At 39.7% G+C, this 23,277-nt stretch overlaps 1 protein-coding gene across 1 annotated transcript in view; it reads right to left on the bottom strand.

Moving 5' to 3' along the window:
* Window positions 1–21,457, bottom strand: part of actl6a (actin-like 6A) — a 28,170-nt gene extending 6,713 nt beyond the window's left edge. The window contains exons 1-11 of the mRNA XM_080185627.1: window positions 21,307–21,457; window positions 16,350–16,426; window positions 14,984–15,158; window positions 12,208–12,308; window positions 10,756–10,853; window positions 8,178–8,272; window positions 7,743–7,849; window positions 3,100–3,189; window positions 2,527–2,588; window positions 2,316–2,430; window positions 675–755 (exon numbers count right to left, since the gene is read on the bottom strand). Of these exons, the coding sequence (XP_080041753.1) occupies window positions 675–755; window positions 2,316–2,430; window positions 2,527–2,588; window positions 3,100–3,189; window positions 7,743–7,849; window positions 8,178–8,272; window positions 10,756–10,853; window positions 12,208–12,308; window positions 14,984–15,158; window positions 16,350–16,426; window positions 21,307–21,331 (1,026 nt within the window). The 5' untranslated portion in view covers window positions 21,332–21,457. The remainder of the gene's footprint in view (window positions 1–674; window positions 756–2,315; window positions 2,431–2,526; window positions 2,589–3,099; window positions 3,190–7,742; window positions 7,850–8,177; window positions 8,273–10,755; window positions 10,854–12,207; window positions 12,309–14,983; window positions 15,159–16,349; window positions 16,427–21,306) is intronic.
* Window positions 21,458–23,277: the final 1,820 nt, after the last annotated feature.

The following is a 23,277-nucleotide window of genomic DNA, read 5'->3' as shown; positions in this document are numbered from 1 at the left end:
GGGACTGTGGTTGGTACAGACTTTTTTGGGCTAAATGGCCTCCTTCTGCACTGTAAGGATTTTTATGATTATTCAAACTCAATTGACCTACAATCATTGTACTAGTCTGATAACTATAATTAATGATAAACATAAGTGAGCAGAGAGACAAGTTTATGTTTGAATTTAAAATCATACTGTGCAGAAAGAGGCCATTAGGCCAATCGAGTCTGCATCAACCGCAATCTCACCCAGGCCGTATCTACATATCCTTACATATTTACCCACTAACCCTTCTAACCTATGCATCCCAGGACATTAACAGGTAATTTAAAATGGCCAATCAACCTAGCCTGCACATCTTTGGACTGTGGGAAGAAACCGGAGCACCCAGAGGAAACCCACACAGACACAGGTAGAACGTGCAAACTCCACAGAGACAGTGACCCAGGCTGGGATTCGAACCCAGGTCCCTGGAGCTGTGAAGCAGCAGTGCTAACCACTGTGCTACCGTGCTCCCCACAAATGAAAACTTAAACGTCTTCCTTTTTCTTTTCAAATGGCAGTAGATTTCTTGTATTTTACCAGATTGGCATTTGTTACACATTTCAAGCATTCAGAGCAAAAAATTCCCTTATAAAGCAATTGCATTTAAATAGGTTTTACTGAATTGTCACTGCAGATACAACACTCACCGGTCTAATATCAATGTCACACATTCCAACACTCGTGGTCACAACATGGCTGACACCCAGCATTGTGTTTCCAGATAAACCCTGAATGTACAGAAATAAAATCTGAGTATTGAAGTGAAGAAAAACAGCTGCTCATAATTCAGCTGGACAGTTACAAACAATGCATTTTATATGATCCAAAAAGGTGTTTAGTGAAAACGTGGAAATTATATTTTATAGTTCAACAATTCCATAGGAGAGAAATTAGGAAAGAGACTGCACAGAAAAGAACTAGCAATGAACTCCATCAACAGCTCAAAATGTATTTTGATACATTACCAGCACCTAGACATTCTGGGAGTAAGTTTAACCTAACTGGTCCAAAAAAACAGAGGGTTACATGGACAACCAGATCTGATCATTTTCCAACTAAGCAGGTTAGGTTAAAATTATTCCAACAGAATTATCAACCAGAATAAAGGTGAAACAAATGTTGTCCAATAATCATGCAAGATCATCAACAGCAATTGGGACCAATAAACCTTGATCATTCTTTATCTAGCCCCAAGTGTGGGGATAATGTAGCAACTGTTATGAATGCTGGACTTTAATGTTATAAACTGCCTCATTTAATTCAAGGTAAAACAGAGTAGTTTGTTGAGGTGGAAGGAGGTATGTAAATTACTAAATCTGGGTCATACTAAATCTGGTGGAGACAAACCCATGTAACTTGCTTTGCTATGGAGAAAGAAAGTCAAATCAAACAAATAAAAGGGAGGAGGCAGCTGGCCTTGTTGCTTGTAAACTCAGACTCTCAGACAGAATTTTGAGAGAGACAGCCCCACAACAGCTGCTATTATTCCAAGCAGGAAATAAAGGACTGTTTTTAGGTCAACCACCAGACAGAGGGCTGGTGAAGACAGATCCCCTATTTGAAGAAACAAAGCTTGTGGAGAGTACAAGACTAATCAGTTGCTGCTGAAAGTCCATTCAATTATGTTCACAAGATTGAATGAATGGGAATTTTGTTTAAAAGTACATGAGATGTTTCACTCAATTGGAGCAGAGAAGAAATCCCGTCAAAGCCAGGGGTTGAGGACCTTGAGCACAAGACTATGTTTCTACTGAGAGTTCAGTGTAATGCTTAAATGTGGCAAGCAGTTTTTAGGTTATGCCAAGAAGTTAGTAGGAAATATCTTTTCAGTAGTTATACATGCCTATCAAGTAATATTTAGTGTGGATTTTAGTTTGTTACAGTAAAATTCTTAAAACGTAAAATCCTATCATTTGATTCCTTCATCAGTCACTGGGAAATTCATATCTCAAAGTTATTGATTTGTATGACAATTGTAATATAATGCAGTTCGGATCAGAGATTTAACATGGTGTATGATTCAGTTCCCTACTAACAGCACATTTAAAATTGATAGGACAGTTTTTATACTGGAGTTTTTTTTTCCATTAATAATTATTGGCTAAAGCCAGCTCCTGGCTGATTTTTAAAAAGTCTAATACTAGAACGAATCCAATCCAATGTGCCAATATGTGGCTTTTCTGTTAATTGTTCATTTCTATTAATTCTTTTGGTTTTGTGTGATTACATTGAATCCACTGTGAAGTTCTTTATAAATGTTGCCACCCCTTCCACTCTCAGTCCATTACCTTGACATTGGATGGATCAAACAAGCCTTCTGGAATTCTCAGTCGTTCAGCTCCAAAATCACAGTTATAGCCATTAGGAAATTCATAATGAACGCTGGGCATCTGCGCTGCCACTCTGCAGAGATATAGGGAGGGGAGAGAGTCATATTTTCAATTCACACAAATAAAAAGAGCCCCACCTTTACTAAATGTTAAGATTTCTGTCACTTACTGCTCATCATATGAAGAATCAGACACCTGAAGTACTGACGCTTGGAAATCCTGAATCACTTCCTGTAAATGTGTAAGTCCCATAAATCAATATGCAATTACCGACACTTAATTCCTGTAACACTTTACAATCACACATTCACTGTCATGACAAAACTTCATTAGTCTTATCTGATTCCACTACTTAACTGTAGATGATACAATTGGTCACTGACCTCAGGTCCCCCAACTTATTTCTAAGACTGGAGAATAACACAGCCTCGGCTCCAGCCTCGAAGCAGCTAAAAATTGGGCATCTGGACCACTGCAGACTGCTTCTTCCATTATCACAGCTGCCATTACCTGCTATATTGTGTGTTAATCCAATGCAGCCTGCAGAAGCAACAAGCACCACAGCAATACTCCAAACCCATTCCCAAAAGCCTCATAATGCAACTCTGGGAGGAAGCATTGAAAGGGTTTTCCTAATCTGGGCCAAATGGTCTTATTCTGCCACTGTAGACAATCTATAGTAAACCAATCACTAAAAATATTTCTTATTTGCTACACCTCATCAACAAACAAAATTACTTACATTACACATGTAATTGTGCCAGGACCGTGTGACCTGAGGTAGTTTCTCTTTCTTCTTCCAATTAGGTGGCAGTCCCTCACGCACTGATTCCTGCGAGAACAGAAGTAGGAATGAAACATTACTTATTTTTGTTTTACATTACAGCTTCATTTCTAGAGGCGGGATTAAAAACATAAGCAAATTTTAATCCATGAGGAGATTACTTCAATGACATTACTTCCATAAAATCACACTGTCTACATTCTCCCAAATACAAGCATCACTCATTGCATAATTAAAAACACCAAGCAGTAGATCTCCTAAAAGATTTAGGAAAAGCACGTGCTGGTTTAATAATAGGATGTTTGAATGAGAAAACCAAGAATTTGATTTCCAACCTGTACTGAGTTATCTAATTTCAATTGTAAAATACTATTATCCTTTTTCATCAGCCTTGCTATTTCAGGTAATGATAGCTCATTGACCTCAGTCAATTTATCAACAGGCAGCATACCATTATAAAGTAGGAATTTGTGTTATCCAAATAGTACCAGGGTGGCATGGTGGCACAGTGGTTAGATCTGCTGCCTCACAGCGCTAGGGATCCAGTTTTGATTCCCGGCTTAGGTGACTGTCTGTGTGGAGTTTGCACATTCTCTTGGTGTCTGCGTGGGTTTCTTCCAGATGCTCAGGTTTCCTCCCACAGTCCAAAGATGTGTAGGTTAGGTGGATTGGTCATGCTAAAATTGTCCCTTAGAGTCAGGGGGACTTACTAGAGTAAATGCATGGGGTTTAGTGCCCATGGCTTGGGTGGGATTGTGATCAGTGCAGACTCGATGGGCTGTAGGATTCTATGAGTACGCTGTCTGTTATGTGAAGCAGAGAATGAAGGTTCTGGTGTTTCAAAAAATGGATTAGATTTTATAAATTCATGCTTCGGATATGGAGCTTCTTCAGCTAGGAATAAGCATTGGAGTGGAGATAGTCCAGTCTTTGGGACTTTGTGTTTTAATGCACAAAAAATCCTATTGGTTATAAATTCCCAATATTTACCCTTTCGGTATTCTATTTTCTACTATCTTATAGGAATCTAGTGTACAGCAAAATGTAATTTCCATGATACAAATTTATTTTTTATTTCATGAAGGTGTGGATTTTGTCCATATGCTCTAATTTGCTCATTGTGGGACTGCTATCTTTAAAGTACTTAAACATGAACCATATTTAAGTTGAATAATTACAGCGCAAAGATGATAATTTACCTCATGAATTCAGTTGGATACACAAATAGCCCATTGTACATTTCCATAGTTTCTGAGAACTAGTGATAATTCTTGAAGGCAGGAGGAGACCTCATTTTACATGTGCTAAGTAAAGCAAATCACCAATGACATGTCTATTTTGAGAAGATGACCAAGTGAGCAATACCTAGCATTGGTATGTGTAGTATTCCACATTGCTCTTATGGACTGCAAAAGTCTGTGTACTGTACTGGAATATCAGTTTTGTTTTCAAAAGGGGACACAGCTAGTAGATCCAAGACACTTTTAAAATCCTGTTACCTAAGGCTAGGCCCTTTATGTAAAACCTGCCATCAGATTTCTGAACTGCTAGCTTAAAGAAATAAAGAAATATCATATGGAGTAAAGAACAATCAAGGAAGCAAGGGAGACTATCCAAGAGAGATTGCACCCAAGTGCAATGATTACTCATGGACAGACACTGTGACCTCAAGATATCACTGATTAGAATAGATGGAAGCTTTTAAAGGGTTACTTTGCAGAAAAATAAGTAAAAGTCTCAAGGAAGTCCCTTCAGGCATGTGAAATGCAAAATTCAGTGCATTAAATATCACCAAGTCAGGAGACTTGCTGATAATTACCACACAAGGCTGGAGATATGTTATGAAGTCTAAGGTCACATCTGTAACATACCAAACTTCAAGGCCTTGGATGTAAACAACAGCTTTGATGTTGCCTGTTACATCACACAGCACTTGTAGTTTGTAGGATCAGCTGAATATGTGGATAAGAAGCCACAAGAAAAGTTCTTGATAAAGCTTTAAAAGCTGTACAAACTCTTTCATCTATTCAAGTCAGGGGTACCTTATGGTCACAAGTGTTATTTTATGGACAATCATTGTGAGTAAAGAAATTAGTGTCTTGGTAGGTCACTATAGATCAATAAACTAATAAAAAAGTCCTCAATTAGTTCAGATTGCCTAAAAAATTCTCAATTGCAAAGCTGCTGGGATCTAACCGCAAGCAACTGAATGAAAAACATTTAATAAAAGTAACAGAAGCAAGTTGGACGAGGTAATGAGGGGAGGTATTATTGTAGTTAGCTAAACAGTACTGAGCTACTTCCCAAAGAAGAAATCAAATCAGAAGAATTTAAGGAAATTTAAGCTTTAGCCATTTTTGGAAGGCAAAGGAAGAGTGCTTGATCTGATGTTCAAAAGAGGTCTCCTATTCAATTTGCAGAAGCAACTCCTCATGGTAGTAAATAATAAAACAAATCGGGCAGCTCATTGGTGGAGCTAACTAATTCACCCATTAAGACTAAGATGAGGAGAAATTTCTTCTCTGAGGATAATGTATCTGTGGAGTTCTTTACCTCAAGAGGGCTGTAGAGGCTGGGTTATTAAGTACATTCACAGCTGAGATGGACAGAGTTTTAATCAATAAGGAATCAAGGGTCATGGGGACGAGGTAAGAAAATGGACTTATCATATCAAATCGATCATGATCTCATTGAATGGCACAGCATACTCAATGGGCTGAATTAGGCTCTTGCATCTTACGGTCTTACAAGCCAAATAAGTAACTCTGAGCACCTAAAACTACCAATACTGAATGTCGTCCATGGGAAAGGATTTATTTGGATTCTTCCCCCGTTATTAAGAAACTGAGCTGAAAAGACAGGCCCACGGTCTTGTAGATCAAAATGATCCCAAAGCAGCCAAAACTAAGTGCCAGCAGCAGACCCAGTTATGCAACTTTTGAAGGCACTAATTCTGCTAAGAGCACAAAATACCTCAAGTGAGACAATAATGCCTCCTTACTGACTGATAGGTTTATCTTTTTACTCCATGAATGCCTACCGAACAGTAGGGTTTGCATTTATAGTCCTCATTAGCATTAAAATCTGTTCAGATAATGTGTGCATCTCAATGGACTTTGAAGCAGTTGTTTAGTAGCTTTGACCTGAAGATTATAGAAGATGAAGCAGTGACTACCACTAAACTTGATGATTGGTGTTTCTTGCCTCACATCTGGCACTGGTCTGTCTTGCACTGACATGCTTGGCACATACCAGATATTACACATTCAATTAGGAACTGGAGTAGAGCATTTAGCCCCTCAAAACTGTTTCACCGTTCAATGAAACCATAGAGTCATAGAAATGCCCCTTCAATCCATCAAGTCTGCACCAACAATAACTACCACTAAAGTCGCACTAATCCCATTTTCCAGCACTTGTCCCATATCCTTGAACGTTAAGATGCTTCAAGTTTTTGATTTTGATTTATCATTGTCACATATATTGGTATACAGTGAAAAGTAATGTTTCTCGCACACTATGTAGACAAAGCATACCTTTCAGAGGTATGCTCGAGGGCCGAAGAGCCTGTACTGTTCTATGTTCTAGTACATAGGTTGGTATTGTGCTCTCAGACTGCTCATCCAAATACTTTTAAAAGTTGTAAAGTTTCCGGCCTCCACAATCTTTCTAGGCACCACATTCCAGATTCCCACCACCGAGTGAATTTTCTTTTTCTCAAACGCACTCTGAACCTCCTGCACTTATCCTAAATCTATTCCCCCTCATGACTGACCCCTCAACCAAGGGGAGCAGCTGCTTCCTATTCACCCTGTCCATATCCCTCGTAACCTATTGCTAACTTGTGACACAACTCCATATACCTGCCTTTACCTCATATCCCTTAATACTTCTGGCTAATGGAAGATATTTCCTTCTGCTCAGCCCATTTCCTAATCAGGCCAATAATCTTTATTGTGGGGAAAAAAAATAAGTGCCCTCTAGTGGTCATTATTCATTTATAAGTACTTACAATTAAAATATACACCATATTAGCAACAACAAATTATAAACCTGCTTCAGATCCATAAATAAGCATGAGCAATCCCACAGGAGATCAGCAAATATTAAAAAACATTCCATATTGATTATACACTCTCAACACAAAAATCCATAAATCTCACTTGTTTCAGAAAGTTTCATGCAATACTTCAACATCCATGAAAGTATATCCAAGTTGGTGTCTGTTACTCACATTCACCTGGTGCTAAAATAAAGTTGCTATGGGTTCAAAAATCACATCAGTTAATTTTGCATAAAGTTGTGGCATTAGGGAGAGGTATTAAACTCAGGTGCATGTATTAGCTGTGGAAGGCAGGTCAAGGGCATAAACGGTGCAACTCTCCATCAGGATGTTTATGCTAAATGTAATTTTAAATGGATTTTCATAAACAGGAAAGTGAAGCACGTGCGAGTCCAAAGATAATTATTTATCTGGTGCTTCAAATATACAATGCATAATCTTTCCAAACATGTGTGTTCCAACTACAAGCTCTATTGGTTATAGTACAAATAATTGCCCTTTACCATTTATGGAATTATAAGCTTTGGTTTTCCCTCACCTTTGAAGCAATCATGTATGGTGGGATTATTTCCACATTCAGTTCTTGAAACAGCTCCCTGCATTGCATGGAAATAAAGTCTCCTGCAAGCGGAGATTTAACAATGCCTGAAATGTCAGAGAAAGGAAATATTTTAATTATATTACACAGATGAAAGTTAGCATTTGGTTGCTGAAAGATTGTGCTCACACAGAAAAATGAACTACATTTAAAGAGGTAATTGCATTAAGGTTTCTGATAAAACAGAAATCTGATATTACAACTCAAGAGAATACAAGAGAACACATGGGAGCAAGAGAGAACTTGGGAGGGGAAAGAGCAAATGACTGGGATGGGTGAAGAATTTTTTAAAAAAATTATTTATAAACTTGAGCTGTTGTAAAGTGAATTAACAATAGTTCAATTGCACATGTCAAAGTTTACATTTATTCTTACTTTGCTGAAGAACATATCCGTCATGCACTGGAATAGCTGTGGTGTGTGTAGCTCCGCTATCTAACACTAAGCCTGTAGAGCGACCGTTTGCAAATCTGACACAAAAAGTGAAGGAAAAGCAAACTAAGTGTAAAGTGGACCCATTCCACAATGCAAATTTATACCAGCTTGCATTTTCTTTCATAATCTGTGCTACATGTCCACATGAATACTAAGTAGGCATGCTGCTTTCCTCATTGATTAACTACACAAGGGCATGATACTGAATTGTTCAACCCCAAGAAACCTCATGTTCAATCACAGATGGAATATAAATAATCCTATCACAATTAAAAAACAGTGAAGTTGTACAACTGGTTTGGGTTTCCTGAGAGGAAGAGGCAGGAAACATCCACCACTGACCAGGTTCAACTGTAATTTGCCACCACTCTTCAATCATCAAATTGCTTGAAGTTTTTTTCTGCACTCAATGAAATATAGGCATTTGCATGAGACATCACACATGTCACTTGAGAAATGGTACGTCAGCAGAACAAGATGTGTGGGAGAAGAGGGGTACTGAGTGATGTTTACTTTTCACAATGTTTAATTCCAGGATAATATATTTATTTTAACAATTTGAAAGGATATTAACAGGAAATAAAATAAGCAGCCACCTCCGTCATATAACCTACTATATATAAAAATACATTCCTCCCAAGAAAGGACAAAGAAAAGTGCAGCACAGGAACAGGCTCTTCGGCCCTCCAAGTCTGTGCCAATCATGGTGTCCTAACTAAGCTAAACAAAAAATTCTGCCCTTCCTCGGTCCATATCCCCCTATTCATGTATCCATCCAGATTCCTCTTAAATGTTGCTAATGTGCCTGCTTCCACCACCACATTCCAAGCACCCACCACTCTGTGTGAAAAACATCCCCCGCACTTAAACTTTCCCCTTCACCTTGAACCTGTGCCCTCTTCTAATTGACACATCCACCCTTGGAAAAAGCCTCTGACTATCCACCCTGTCTATACCTCTCAGGTCTCCTTTCAGCCTCTGTCTTTCCAGTGAAAAACAATTCTAGTTTATTCAGCCTCTCCCCGTAGCTAACACCCAAGACCAGGCAACGTCCTGGTGAACCATCTTTGCACTCTGCCCAAAGTTTCCACATCCTTCTGGTAGTGTGGTGACCAGGATTGCATACAATATTCCGAATTTGCCCTAACCAAGGTTTTATATAGCTGCAATAGGATTTCCCAACTCTTGTACTCAATGCCCCAGCTGATGAAAGCAAGCAAGCCGTATATCTTCTTTTTCACATTGACCACCTGTATTGCTACTTTTAGGGATCTGTGGAACTGCACACCCAGATTCCTCTGTATGTTAATGTCCTTAAGGGTTCTGCCATTTACAGTATAATTCACATCTAAGTTTGATCCTACAAAATGCATGATCTCGCACTTATTTGGATTAAACTCCATCTGCCATTTCTGTGCCCAAGTCTCCAATCTATCCTTGTATCCTCTGACAATCCCCAGCACTGTCAGCAACTCCACCAATCTTTGTGATATAAACAAACTTAATCAGATCACCCACATTTTCCTCCAGATCATTTATTTATATTTATATCCCAGCAGATACCTGTGGAACACCACTAGCTACAGATCTCCATTCTGAAAATACCCTTCCACTGCTACTCTGCATCTTCTATAACCAATTCAGTTCTGAATCCATCTAGTCAGTCCACCCCGAGTCCCACGTGATTTTGACTGTACCAGTCTGCTATGTGGGACCTTGTCAAATGCCTTACGAAGTCCATATTAACTATATCTACAGCCCTTATCTCATCAATTACCTTTATCAACTTCTCAAAAAACTCAAATCAAGTTGGTGAGACATGAACGTCCCCATACAAAACCCTGCAATCTGTCACTAACTAGTCCATTTTCTTCTAAATGCGCATACATCCTGTCCCTCAGTATCTTCTTCAAAAGCTATTCTCCAGTCTTCTGGAACCTCACCTGTGGTCAAACAGGATTCTTTGCAGGTTTTAAGTTTGGGCGATTTGCTTTCTCCAAGACTGTAGGACTCTATAGTTTTTGCTTCACACATATTTAATAACATTAATTTGGTTGCTCCATTAACTGGCCTAGAAAAGAAAGGGACTAACTAATTCAGCATTAAACTGTATGGAGCAAAACATCACAAGGTAGAGTCCTTACAAGGAAAATAATAGTCCCAATGAAAGAAAATCTAATTTCATCCTGGTACGCAGATAGAAAAGACATACTGAAGAAGAAAATGCCAATGTGGCCATCACAACTCTCAACAATCAACTCCAGGAGTTGTGTCGTAAAGACTGGCTTTCTTTCAATGATCCATTAGAGGAAAAACAAAATTGGGATGTACTGTTAAGTGTGACGTCAGACAGGGCTTTGTTATTTAAAACACCATTACAAATGCACTTTATTTGTTTTTAAAATCAGTTTATGTTTAAACATCGTTTCCCCACCGCCTCCTGCTTGGAATTCTGCAACTTAATGAACCATTAATTTCTATACCACATATATAATTGAAAAACTGATTCAAAGGATACGCTGTGAGCACAGCTGTTTTACATAGGAAAAAGGCTGGGATATTATAATGTTCAAACATCAGCTCAGTAAGCCTTTCCCTCTTTGCTCGTGTATTCCACTGCAAATACAAGAAAAAAATGTATTAAATTCAGGTTGGCTCAAATAAACCTCAAAATATAATTACTGCACAGGTAACAAAGAAATACAAGATTTTACAAAATAAATCATTTACTTAAAATAATGCAATTTCACAGATTGTCAGTGTAAATACAGTACAACAAAATCTGAAACTGTGTGAATTTTTGAAATAAAGATCATTAGTTCCCCCACTGGCATCCAAGTGGATAAAGTCAATAAATGAATTCAATACTAAGAAACATCAGGCTCAAAAACCTGAAGGTAGCTGATGTTCTTAAAGAACAGCGACAGTGGTCTGTTTGTCAGTTAACAACTCTTCCCAATCTCTCAGGATCATTTGCAACTGGGAATGCTACCTCTTTCTGCATTGTAAGATTTCTATGATACCCAAGTCAATTTGCTCAGGTGTAAACAAAATGAGTAATCCATCACTTTCACTCTCTCCAAGTGTAAACTCTGCCTTGGTCTTGTACACTTGCATGTTAGTCACATCGAACACATGGAGGGGGGGCATTCTCCCAAAAAAAAAACTGGTGTCGAATTCACATGACTAGAGTAAATTACGCTGTTTTTTTCAGTGGGAGTTTCACAATGAATCTCCCACACACTGTGCACTGCAGAGCGCATTAGCGAAATCAGTCCAAAAAGCTGGGGGCAGGCTTTCCTGCTGGAGAGGCCAACAGCATAGCACTGAGCTGGCCACTGCACACACGCCAATCAATCATAGCAGAGACTACTGCAACTCCGATCCCTCCCTGATCCGCTGCCATCTCTTCCTCTATCACTCAGCCCGAATGGACAGTGACAGCGGGACCCCCCCCCCCCCCCCCCCCACCCCCAACGATCACCCCCAAAGCTTCGCCTCCTTGGAACTTTACCCCTTGGGCAGTGCCAGGACGCCCAGGAGCATTGCTCCTCTCCCATCACCCAACCCTCTGGGGGGCCTCGAATACCACCCCACCCCCCACTTCACTCCAGCTGGGTTGGACTGCCAACTCCCCACAACTAGGGAGCTATAATAAACCCCGCTGGGAGATCCGTGCTGATTTCTCAAGTGGAAATCCAGCACCCAGAGAATCGCAGCAGGCACTGCGCCCAGCGGGGAGCCTGCGAAACGACCTCCGCTCAAGTCTCCCAGCCTGCAGAATGGGAGAATTGCCTCCATGAACTTTCATCCCACTAGAGCATATTACCAAACCAAATTACAAGATTACACTGCTTCAAAGTGATTTTTTTTTACCCAAACTGTAATTTATTTCAACTGTTCAACATTACACTTTGCAACTCAAAACACAGAAATCCAACAATATTTCATACTGTAATTAAATACTCACTGGAGCCTCCGACATCAAAACAGGATGCAGACCGGCTTCAGATTTTATGTGATTCTTATATGTGTGATCTAGAATTGCTTGAAAACTGTCCCAGTCTTCAACTGCAAATAAAAAGGAACATTCAGAAATTTTAATCAGAAGACCATACTTTTCCACTGAATGATCACTTTTCTAACAATTTATTTGCAAATAATTTTATAGTTGTGACCCAAAACTGAAGTACATAATCTGTTTTAATAATCTATTAATGTTTCACATATTACATATCGATATAGGATATGCAGTAATAAAATTCCTATAAAATTACATACCAGTACCTCAAGATTTAGTTTCAATATCTACATTGAGGTTCAATGTGCATAAGGTTTTAGGGCAATTTTAAAAGTTGTATTCAAAGGAAAAATAAGTTTGCATTTGCCTTTCACAAACTTAGAACATTTCAAAGTGTTTTACAACCAGTTGAATAAGGTTTCACAAACAGCAATGTCCAGTTATGCTATTTTTATAATATTGATTGGGAGATAAACATTGGTCAGGACACCATGCATGACCACCCTGCTCTTCAAAATATTACCATAAGACTTTATATGTCCACCTGAGGGGCCAGACATGGCCTCAGTTTAATGCCTCATTTGAAACAGCTGCATTCCCTCAGTACTACACAGAAGTGTCAGCCTAGATTTTGTGCCCAAACTTCTAGAATGGGATTTGAAACCACAACCTTGTGACTCAGAAACAAACATTTTACCAACTAAATCACATTGTGTGGAGCAAAATAAAGGAGGGGAAGGACGGGGGAAAGTAGGCCAGCTGGTTAATTGTTATCCTTAAAACAATCTAGAAAAGAATGTGTTACTTAAAAAATAGCAAATGTACTTAGCTGGTCAACATCTGTGGTTACAGAAGCAAAGTTAACGTTTCAGGTTGGTGACCTTTCAACCGAATCAGGAAACGTTAGGGAAGTAAATCGGTTTTAAACAAGTGAAAGGTGGAGAGAAGAAACAAAAAATGGAAAGTCTGTGATAGGGTAGAAAGCAGGCTAGTTTAAATGACAAAAGACAAAGGGAATGGTATTGGGACAAGTAAAGAAACAGAACTTATGTTAGAAGTTGTATGAATGGGAGAATAATGAAAAGCTGCCATCCAAAAGCAGAAGAAAAGCCAGCAAAGAGAAAGGAAATCAAAAAAATACAGGGGCAGAGGTTGCAACATAAAATTGTTGGACTCCACTGAGCTGATGTTCATTTGGCAACAAAATGTTTTTATTTTAAATCACTGTCAGCTTGATAAAATGGATATTATATGAAAGGATTCATGCACTGTGGTCAAGCCAAAAGCAGCATAGCTGAGGTTACAACTAAACACCAACATGATTTGGAAGTTACAGTTAGCACGTATTAGTCACAGCAGACTTACTGTTGGTGACAGGGCTTAGCAACAGGATTGTTAAGAAGCATCAACCCAGAAGATGCCCGGGAATTTGGAGATTACTGGACAAAGCAAGGGCGAACATAAAATTAGTGGAAATCATCAGCATAACATGCAGAACAGGCTGAAATATCTTGCTCTAGGAACATACTTTATATGAAAGCTTTTCTCTGAAACATTTGCTCACTGGAAAACATTAAACTTGGTTGATCAGACAAACGCCACAACAAAGTCTTGAAGTTGACCAAAGCTCTGCAGAATGTCACTTTCCACAGCACTTTATTTGATATACTACACAATTTTCTTTTATTCTTTCGTGGGATGTGGACACTGTTGGCAAGGCCACATTTGTCACCCTTCCCTTATTGCCCTTACACAGAGTAGCTTGCTAGGCCATTCCAGAAGGCAGCAGTCAACCACACTGCTTTGGATCTGGAGTCATGAAGAGGTCAAATCAGGTAAGGACAGATTTCCAACCAGATGGATTTTTGCAAAAATCAATGACAGTTTCATGGTCACTTTATTTATTAGTCACAAGTAGGCTTACACTGCAATGAAGTTACTGTGAAAATCCCCAGCACCAGTTCGGGTGCACTGAGGGAGAATTTAGCATAGCCGATGCACCTAAACAGCACGGCGTTCAGACTGTGGGAGGAAACCTTGCAGACACAGGGAGAACGTGCAAACTCCCAAGCTGGCAATCAAACTCGGGTCCCTGATGCCGTGAGGTAGCAGTGCTAACCACTGTTTGAGAGTAGCTTTATATTCCAGATTTATTATTAAATTTAAATCCCAACAGTTGTTTAGTATTTGAACCTGTGCTCCTAGAGCATTACCTCTGGATTATTAGTACAGGGACATTACCACTATACCATCATCTCTCCAAATGTAAAGCATTAATATATTTCATTATCTGCAAAACAATCAATTGAGTTTTATTGGATTTAATGGAATACATATCACACGCCTCTGTCTTCATTCACTGCACTGGTAAATGTAATTAAAGCCAATTGTATTAGGATACAGCGTGTGCCAGAATTGAACTAATTTAGAATTTAAAAGTGAATCCAAGAAACCTTCAACCTGAAGAGTTTTAACTCAATTCTTTATTTGGTATATTATTAAAATTTTTTGATAAGAAGTAATGGATAGAGAGAAATTGGAATGGAACCCTTGCAACACCACTATAGAAATAGTGATCAGAAGCTCCAATCCCAAGCTGCACTGACTCAGGTGAATTTGGTCAGAACGATCACATAAAAACTAGCATCCGTGAGAACGTGATCTACAAGAGGCCTTCAGGATAGATAAGAAAACTGACAAAAGAGAAAACGAACTGCTGACATACTCATTCCATTTTTCAAAGGAGAGATAACTTCCATATTTTCTCTGGGAACTCGCAAAGAATTTGTATCAATGAAATAAGTTGTGCCACTCGTCTTTCCTTTGTCTCCTTCTATTTCCATAGGCGTGCTCCCATCATCTCTCTCCAACAGCATCCCAATCGCTGTTGGAAAGTCTGCCTTTAAAAGAGATTATAGTTTAGCTCACAATACATTTCCAACTACAAAGGATTTTACTTAATATTTGGAAAATATATAAAGGAAATATACATTTGTTCACTATAGAAGAACACATTCAGGCTAAATGATCATTTAAAAAAAAATCTTAACAAAATGAGAACTTATTAGAATAGTGCATTATCATTTAATATTAGAATCATAATAAATGCAAAACCACCACAGAACTATTGGCGTCACCTTAATAAAGGTACATGCACTCTGTACCACTATTTGCAATGAAGAAAATTAAGGAAACATGTAAAGTAGTTTTTGCAAATCAGAAGCTAGTTTTCATGATAGTGCAGCAAATTTATCCACGGACCAAGAAATTAATTGATTTATCCCCAGCATTTAGATTTTGCCTTGACACCTGTTTATTAATGGAAAAAAATTAGCCATCATTCCCGTTTCCATGTAATTTCCTATTGATTAATTTGCTGGGGATAATGTTGCTCAAGTAGAAAGAGGGAGCATTTACGTTGTCCCACAATAGCAGTTGTGTTATAATTGCTTGAGGGTCAAAGGTAGGAGAATCAAGAAAGCAATATTCACAACAGGTGATGAGAATAGTGGAGTTGGGGGGAAATGACGGACATGTGAGTGGCAAGGAACCTAGGCCATGGCCAGAGATTGCATTCAAATTCTTAGTCACTGATGAGTCAGAGACTATAGAGATGCTCCAGGTTATAGATGAAGAGCAAGGATGGAAGAGGCATGAGGCATAATGAAGTCAGAACTGAAATGGGGTGGAATCTAAGAGGATTAAGTTAAAGGGGAAATATATAAAAATGAGCCATTACTAGGTGCTGTTAAACAAAGGTGATTTATCAGAGAGAAGGAGGCTGCTGTCCATTATTAAGCAAGTATTTGAGCACATGAGAATCAACTGAGGTAGAAGAGCTCAGGTGATTTACCAAATATGGTGTAAGTTTGTAAACATAAGCCTAAAAACACAGACTATTCTACAAGACACAGTGTAAAAATACAATATTTTGAGGGCATAATCAAATAAATCGTTAACCACAAGTTTTCCCAATGCCTTTCAATTAAAATAGATTTTGATCATGCTCCCTATCGTATGTCAGCTATTCTTCCTTCAACTTATTTAACTTCTATGATATCTCACATGGGGGTGGTACAATTTCAAGCTACCTTTGGACAATCTTCTCCAGCATAGCCAGCTCTCACTGTGTATGACCCAATGTCAAACACAAGGGCACCGACCTCGTCTGTGAAAAATTGAAGCAATATATGAGACAAAACATTGCCTTGGAAACAATGAAACCAACAATGTTCAAAGGGAAGAAACACATTTTGTTGCAGTAAAATAGTACTTTCTATGTATTAATGTAGAAATCGTGATTTATTGACATAGTATTACATTTTACATAAAGAGGTTTCACCTACCTGCAATTCAAACTTCATATTCAGTCACTATGAAATACTAACAAAATGTATAACTCAAGTAATAACAATTATAATACTCAAAGACTGAGAACTTTCAAAAATTTGAATGCCCAGTGACCAACTTAAACACAATTTAAAGGTTTTAAGACTTTTACCACAATGCACAATTGATTAAACACTGCTTCAATAGGAAATTTACACTCTAAACTACAGAAAGATTCTCTTGTTAATGCTTCTTTGTGATTAAAAATCTTCCATCTTGGTTACATTTCACTCTGTCCTTTATGTAGAGATTATAAGCTCCCCAAAAAAAGTCCAAAATGATTTTTAGTCCTGGGGGCTTCCCTTACCTACCTTTTTCAGGTTGGATAACTCCTGATCCTCAATTTTTTTCCCCCCCTGGAGATTCCTCCCTCTGGCCAAAGTAAGACATATCGTCCAATCTTGTGTATATCCTCAAGAACTTAGTTTTTTCAATCCAAGTGCAAGTTTCCCCATTGTTAAACTTTCAGTCATTTCTCTCTGATTCTAATACCGTCTGAGAGGCTCAGAAATGTTTTAAGAGAACACCCTAAAAGCCGATCCTACAATGGTTTACCCTAAAGACAATGCCAAAGCATAACAACCTAACAAAACCTTCACATTTACAACAAATGACTTGCATTAAAAGATAGAATATGGTTGTTACAACAAGCCAAAAGCTGGAATAATAATGCTCAGTGGTATGGAATAGGAGTTGCAAATTCAATTGCCAGTTCTGCTCAGTTCTTGCTTGGAATCATGCTCATGTGGGATGAAGGTAACCGTAATAGGGTAAATCAAAAGATTTCACAAAAAGGGTTTAGACAACAACTTACTCCTTCCAGCAACTGGTCAAATGGGTGCTGTCAGATTTCTGAAAGCAAAATGCCAAATCACCTGGAAGCAAAGATGTTGAGTTCAACTAGAAAATTTACTCAATTTTTTTAAAATTAAGATTTGCTAAAACCTGGATAATAAATACAATTCTCTTAATTTGAACATGTTTGTAATGCTTTTTGTTTCTCAACCATCTGGTGGGGGCGGGGGCATCTTATCATTGTGTGTGCTAATTTACAATATTATGGCACAGAATTGAAGAACATTGATTATCATCTGTGGTTCTCTGAAGGGTGAGCACCAACAAGGCATTGAAGTTTTTCAGATATAGAAATAAGAGGAAATAACGATTCCTGGGACATTCTTGCACGCTTCCATGTGACTGAAAAGGAGCGAATGGAAGTCCACTTGCTCATTCTTGTGGTAATGAATAATGACTGAGAAAATTAATAAAAATATTTTTATTAATAACTGTTCAGAATAAACATTAGTCATGGCATTAATCAATTCTGGTCTCCCAGATTATCTGGATCCATCACAACAACAGGTCCACAGCAGATGCCACCTCCCTACAATCAACTCTAGAACACCAAGACAACAAAAGCACCTATGTCAGACGATTTATTGACCACAGGTCAGCCTTCAACATCATTATTCCTACAAAACTCATCTCCAAACACTGTGGCCTGGGGCTCGGCTCCTCCCTCTGCAACTGGATCCTAAACTTTCTAACCCATAGATCATAATCAATAAGGATAGGCAACAACACCTCCTTCACGATCATCCTCAACACCAGTGCCCGACAGACTGTGTCCTCAGCCACTTACTATACTTCTTATACACCTATGATTGTGTGGCCAAATTCCCCTCCAACTCTTATTTTCAAGTGTGCAGGTGACACCACCGTAGTGGGTTGGATCGCAAACAATGAGGCGGAGTACAGAAAAAAGATAATCTGGTGAACTGGTTTGGCGACAATAATCTCTCCTTCAATGTCAACGAAATGAAGAAGATAGTCACTGACTTCAGGAAGTGTATGGGGGACATGCCCCTGTCTACATCAACAGAGACAAAGTGGAAATGGCCAAAAACTTCAAGTTTCTAGGTATTCAGATCAACAACAACCTGTCCTGGTCCCTCCATGCTGACATTATAGTTAAGAAAGCCCACCAAAGCCTCTACTTTCTCAGAAGATGAAGGAAATTTGGTATGTCCGCTACAACTTTCACCAACTTTTATAGATGAATGATAGAAAGCATTATTTCTGGTTGTATCACATCTTGGTATGGCTCCTTATCTGTCCAAGACTGTAAAAAAACATGAAGGGTAGATCCATCATGCAAACCAACCTCCCACCCATTTACTCTGTCTACACTTCCCACTGTCACGAAAAGCAGCCAGCATAATCAAGGACTCCATGTACCCAAGACATTCTCTCTTCCACCTTCTTCCATTGGGAAAAGATACAAAAGTCCAAGGACACAAGAACGGCTTCTTCCCTGCTACCATCAAACTTTTGACTGGACCCACCTCGTATTAAGTTGATCTTTTTCTACAGCCTAACTGAAGTTTTAAAGTTTCTTTATTAATCACAAGTAAAGCTTACATTAACACTGCAATGAAGTTACTGTGAAATTCCCCTAGTCGCCATACTCCAGCGCCTGTTCAGGTCAATGCACCTAACCAGCATGTCTTTCGGACTGTGGGAGGAAATTGGAGCACCCAGAGAAAACCCATGCAGACATGGGGAGAATGTGCAAACTCACACAGACAGTGACCCAAGCCAGGAATCAAACCCAGGTCCCTGGCACTGTTGAGGCAGCAGTGCTAACCACTGTGTCAGCATAAACACTACATTTTGCACTCTCTCCTTCTCTATGTACAGAATGCTTTGTCTGTATAACACACATGAAACGATACTTTTCACTCTATACTAACACATATGACAATAATAAGTCATATCAAATGGAAAGGATGAAACTCATAATTGACAAAACTAAAAAAGAGCAGTCATTTTAATAAACCTAAAGAAACAAAATCTAAATCAGATCCGTCCTAACCAGCATAACGACATCGTGGCGGCAATGGTTAGCATGGCTGCCTCACAGCACCAGGAACCTGGGTTCAATTCTGGCTTGGGTCACTGTCTACGTGGAGTCTGCACATTCTCCCTGTGTCTTTGCGGGTTTCCTCTGGCCGTTCCTGTTTCCTCCCAGTCTGAAAGACAAGGTAGTTAGGTGCATTGGCCATGCTAAATTTTCCCTCAGTGTACCCAAAGAGGTGCTGGAGTGTGGCGACAAGGAGATTTTCACAGTAACTTAACTGTAGTGTTAATACAAGCCTAGTTGTGACTCAAACAAATAAAAAACTAACTTCCACAGCAATGTGCTTAGTATCAATAGTTCTGCAATTGTTAATATGTTTACACGTCCTAAACCATGCATACAATTTCCTTATCACAATTTAAATCTGCAAGATTCTTCAAAGAAAATTCACTCAGCACCCTAAACATTAATTTACTTATACATTCACCAAGATGAGAACAGAGAATCTGCAGTTGTGATTTGTCAGATGTTCCAGGTTCAACACCAGGTCCATTCTAAATCATCTTTTCTCAGCCAATGTGAACAGATGCTGCTATAACCTCAACCAGTACCTGTTAGGCATAAGAACACAAAAATCAACCGAGTACCTATTCTAATTAATATCAAGTGACACCAATTGTAAAATAAGCATTTGCTTCCATAAATATTGAAAAAGGACAAGTCAGGCACCGCTCCGATGTGTCCCTAATCTATAAGGTTCACTATCCAGGATCCCATGAACTGCAACCCGTTAGATCAGGAGATATAGAGAGGGGAAAACGCAATTTTTTTCTAAAATATGCACTTGGAAACCAATCTTATTAGATCTTATATCTGTTGAGGCAATTTTAAAATCTTTCATTCCTTCCATGTCTGAGAAGTCTCCAACACTGGAACATAAACCTTCTATTATTGTTTTATTAGAGATAAAAAGTGAGGAAAATAATCAGCATGTCAATCAACATCAGTGAAAAGAGAAACAGTTTCAGGTTTGTGACCTTTCAAAAGATGTGAGTCAGTTGTATGCTCTGGGTCTGTTTACACCATGTAAAGAGATCAGTTTCTTTATTTCATTGAGAAGTTTGTTTAACAAAGCAACACGAGCGGAGATGAATGAAAACATCCCTTCCGGACATACCATAGCTTGCTATGACTCCTGCTCTGACCAAGACTGCAAGAAACCACAAACTCCATGAACATAGGCTAGTCCATCATACAAACCAGCCTCTGTCTGCACTTTCCGCTGCCTCAGAAAAGCAGCTAGCACAATTGAGGACCCCTCGCACCCCGAACATACTCTCTTCCAGCTTTTTCCGTTGGGATAAAGATACAAAAGTCTGAGGTCACATACCAATCAACTCAAGACCAGTTGCTGCCATCAAACATTTGACTGGACCTATCTCGTTAACCTGATCTTTCTCTACACACTATCTGTGACAGTAACACTACATTCTGCACTCTCTCCTTTCCTTCACTCATATGTACTCTATGAAGGGTATGTTTTGTCTGTAAGGTGCAAGAAACAATACTTTTCACTGTATTCCAATACATGTGACAATAATAAATCAAAGTCTCAGTGACTCTGTAGGAGATGGAGTTGCTTGTCTCTGAGCTGAGCTCACGCTGCCTGCCTGTCTTGTCCCTCCCTCTCTGACATGCCCCAGGCTGGGCCTACGGCCGCCAGAACTGGCCCAGCCTCCTGCCGCGCAATGCCCAGCGGCCTCTCGATCTCTCGCGCTCTCTCTCTCTCTCTCTCTCACCTCCTCCGTACACACCGCCGCTCATCCCCACTCCGCTCGGGGAAAGTCACTCCCGGATGATCGGTGAAGGCCGCTGGTCTCTCACTCCAACAAAACGCCGGCTCCAGACCCAAAAACCGCTCCTCGCCCACAAAGAGCAGCTAATGGCCGACCCCGGCCAATCGCGAGTGGTGGCGGGCGGGGGAAGGCCTGACTGACAGTCCCTCTGACCAATAGAAACCGAGCGACCGCCCACCTTCCGCATCACTCAAACCTCGGCCACCAATCACGTGGAGGCGGTTTAAGAGGGGCGGGCGGGCGGATAGGGGAGGAAAATTTAGTAGTTCTCAGAAAAAACACTTCAAGGTTGGTCGGAAGGGAGGGTGGATAGAAAAGAAAAATTAAGTGGCTGCTCTGGGCATCAAGTCTCCATTGGACCCAGAATTTGAGCAAAATGAGTCATAACTGAGGAGAAGGAAATTGATTGTCGCAAGACAGTCATTGCACATCCAGGAAACAGTGGCACAGTGGTTAGCACTGCTGCCTCACAGCGCCAGCGACCTAGGTTCCATTCCGGCCTTGGGTCATTGTCTGTGTAGAGTTTGCACATCCTCCCCATATCTGCGTGTGTTTCTTCTGAGTGCCCCGCTTTCCTCCCACAGTCCAAAGATAGATACATTGGCCGTGCTAAATTGTCCCTTAGTGGCAGAGGGTTTAGCAAGATAAATATATGGGGATAGGACCTGGATGGGATTGTTGTCATTGTAGGCTCAATAGGCCAAATGACCTCCTTCTGCACTGTAGGGATTCTATGATTCTAAAACACTCGAGTGTTGTCAACTTAACTATATTTGTCATGAGAATAAGGGTAGGCCATTCACCCCACTGAGCCTGCTCCAGCATAAAATTAGATAATAGCTGATCTGTATTTCAACTCTATCTGCTCACTCTAGCACCACGCAGCATAACAAAACCAGCATCTGGAGTATTTTGCTTTTATCTAACAATTTAAAGTCTTGTAACCTCTGATTGTAAACTCCCAATCTCCACACTCTCTTAGTGAGCGAAATCCAAATATCTGCCATCCGTTTGTGTAAAAAAAAGCTTCCTAATTCCCCTTCTAAATGCCTGGCCCCAATGTGAAGATATTAAAGAAAGATGGGATGTTTTGCTTATGTCCTTATTTGATAAGAGAGGGGATTAAGGGTTATGGAGAGAGGGCAGGAAAGTGGAACTGAGCCACGACAGATCAGCCATGATCTTATTGAATGGCGGGGCAGGCTCGAAGGGCTAGATGGCCTACTCCTGCTCCTATTTCTTATGTTCTTATTTGATAAGAGAGGGGATTAAGGGTTATGGAGAGAGGGCGGGAAAGTGGAACTGAGCCACGACAGATCAGCCATGATCTTATTGAATGGCGGGGCAGGCTCGAAGGGCTAGATGGCCTACTCCTGCTCCTATTTCTTATGTTCTTATGTTCTTATTTAACACAAAAAAATTATGACAGTCGGTCCTGGTACAGAACTTGAATATTGCTAAAGAGAAGATATGTTGCCGAATCTTTTTAAAGCTTTTCATCTTGCACTGATTAGAGCAGACACAAGAATTTCAGGATCACTTTGCTAGGATGTAGTAAGATAAGCACACTGATTTCTTAGCTGTAATTTTGTTGTATTACATTTGCAAAAAAATATACAATTGCGACAGGCACGCTGATGGTAAAGCAACTAATAAATTTGTTAGGTAGTATTTTCCTGCAAGCCTCTGCATCCTATCATCAGGCTCAAATGTGGTTCAGAAGTCTGTAGAGTGTGGAAAGGAGTCACTCAATCGGGATTATCATAATCCTTGTCTGACTCTCAAAGCTGGGATGCTTGGAAACAGCAGTAGGGTGACATGGCAGTAAGTGATGGAGTAGGTGCCCTTAAGATGGAAGTGTCCTCTCCAACTTTATTAAATTAAAAAAAAAGTCTTTGCAGCAGTTGTGTTGGG

The sequence above is a fragment of the Carcharhinus amblyrhynchos genome, chromosome 3 (assembly GCF_965287045.1).
Source record: "Carcharhinus amblyrhynchos chromosome 3, sCarAmb.v2.hapA, whole genome shotgun sequence".
In the NCBI taxonomy this organism is placed as follows: domain Eukaryota; kingdom Metazoa; phylum Chordata; class Chondrichthyes; order Carcharhiniformes; family Carcharhinidae; genus Carcharhinus; species Carcharhinus amblyrhynchos.
Note: the sequence above shows the minus strand (reverse complement) of the source record. Positions and strands in the feature narration are given on the sequence as shown.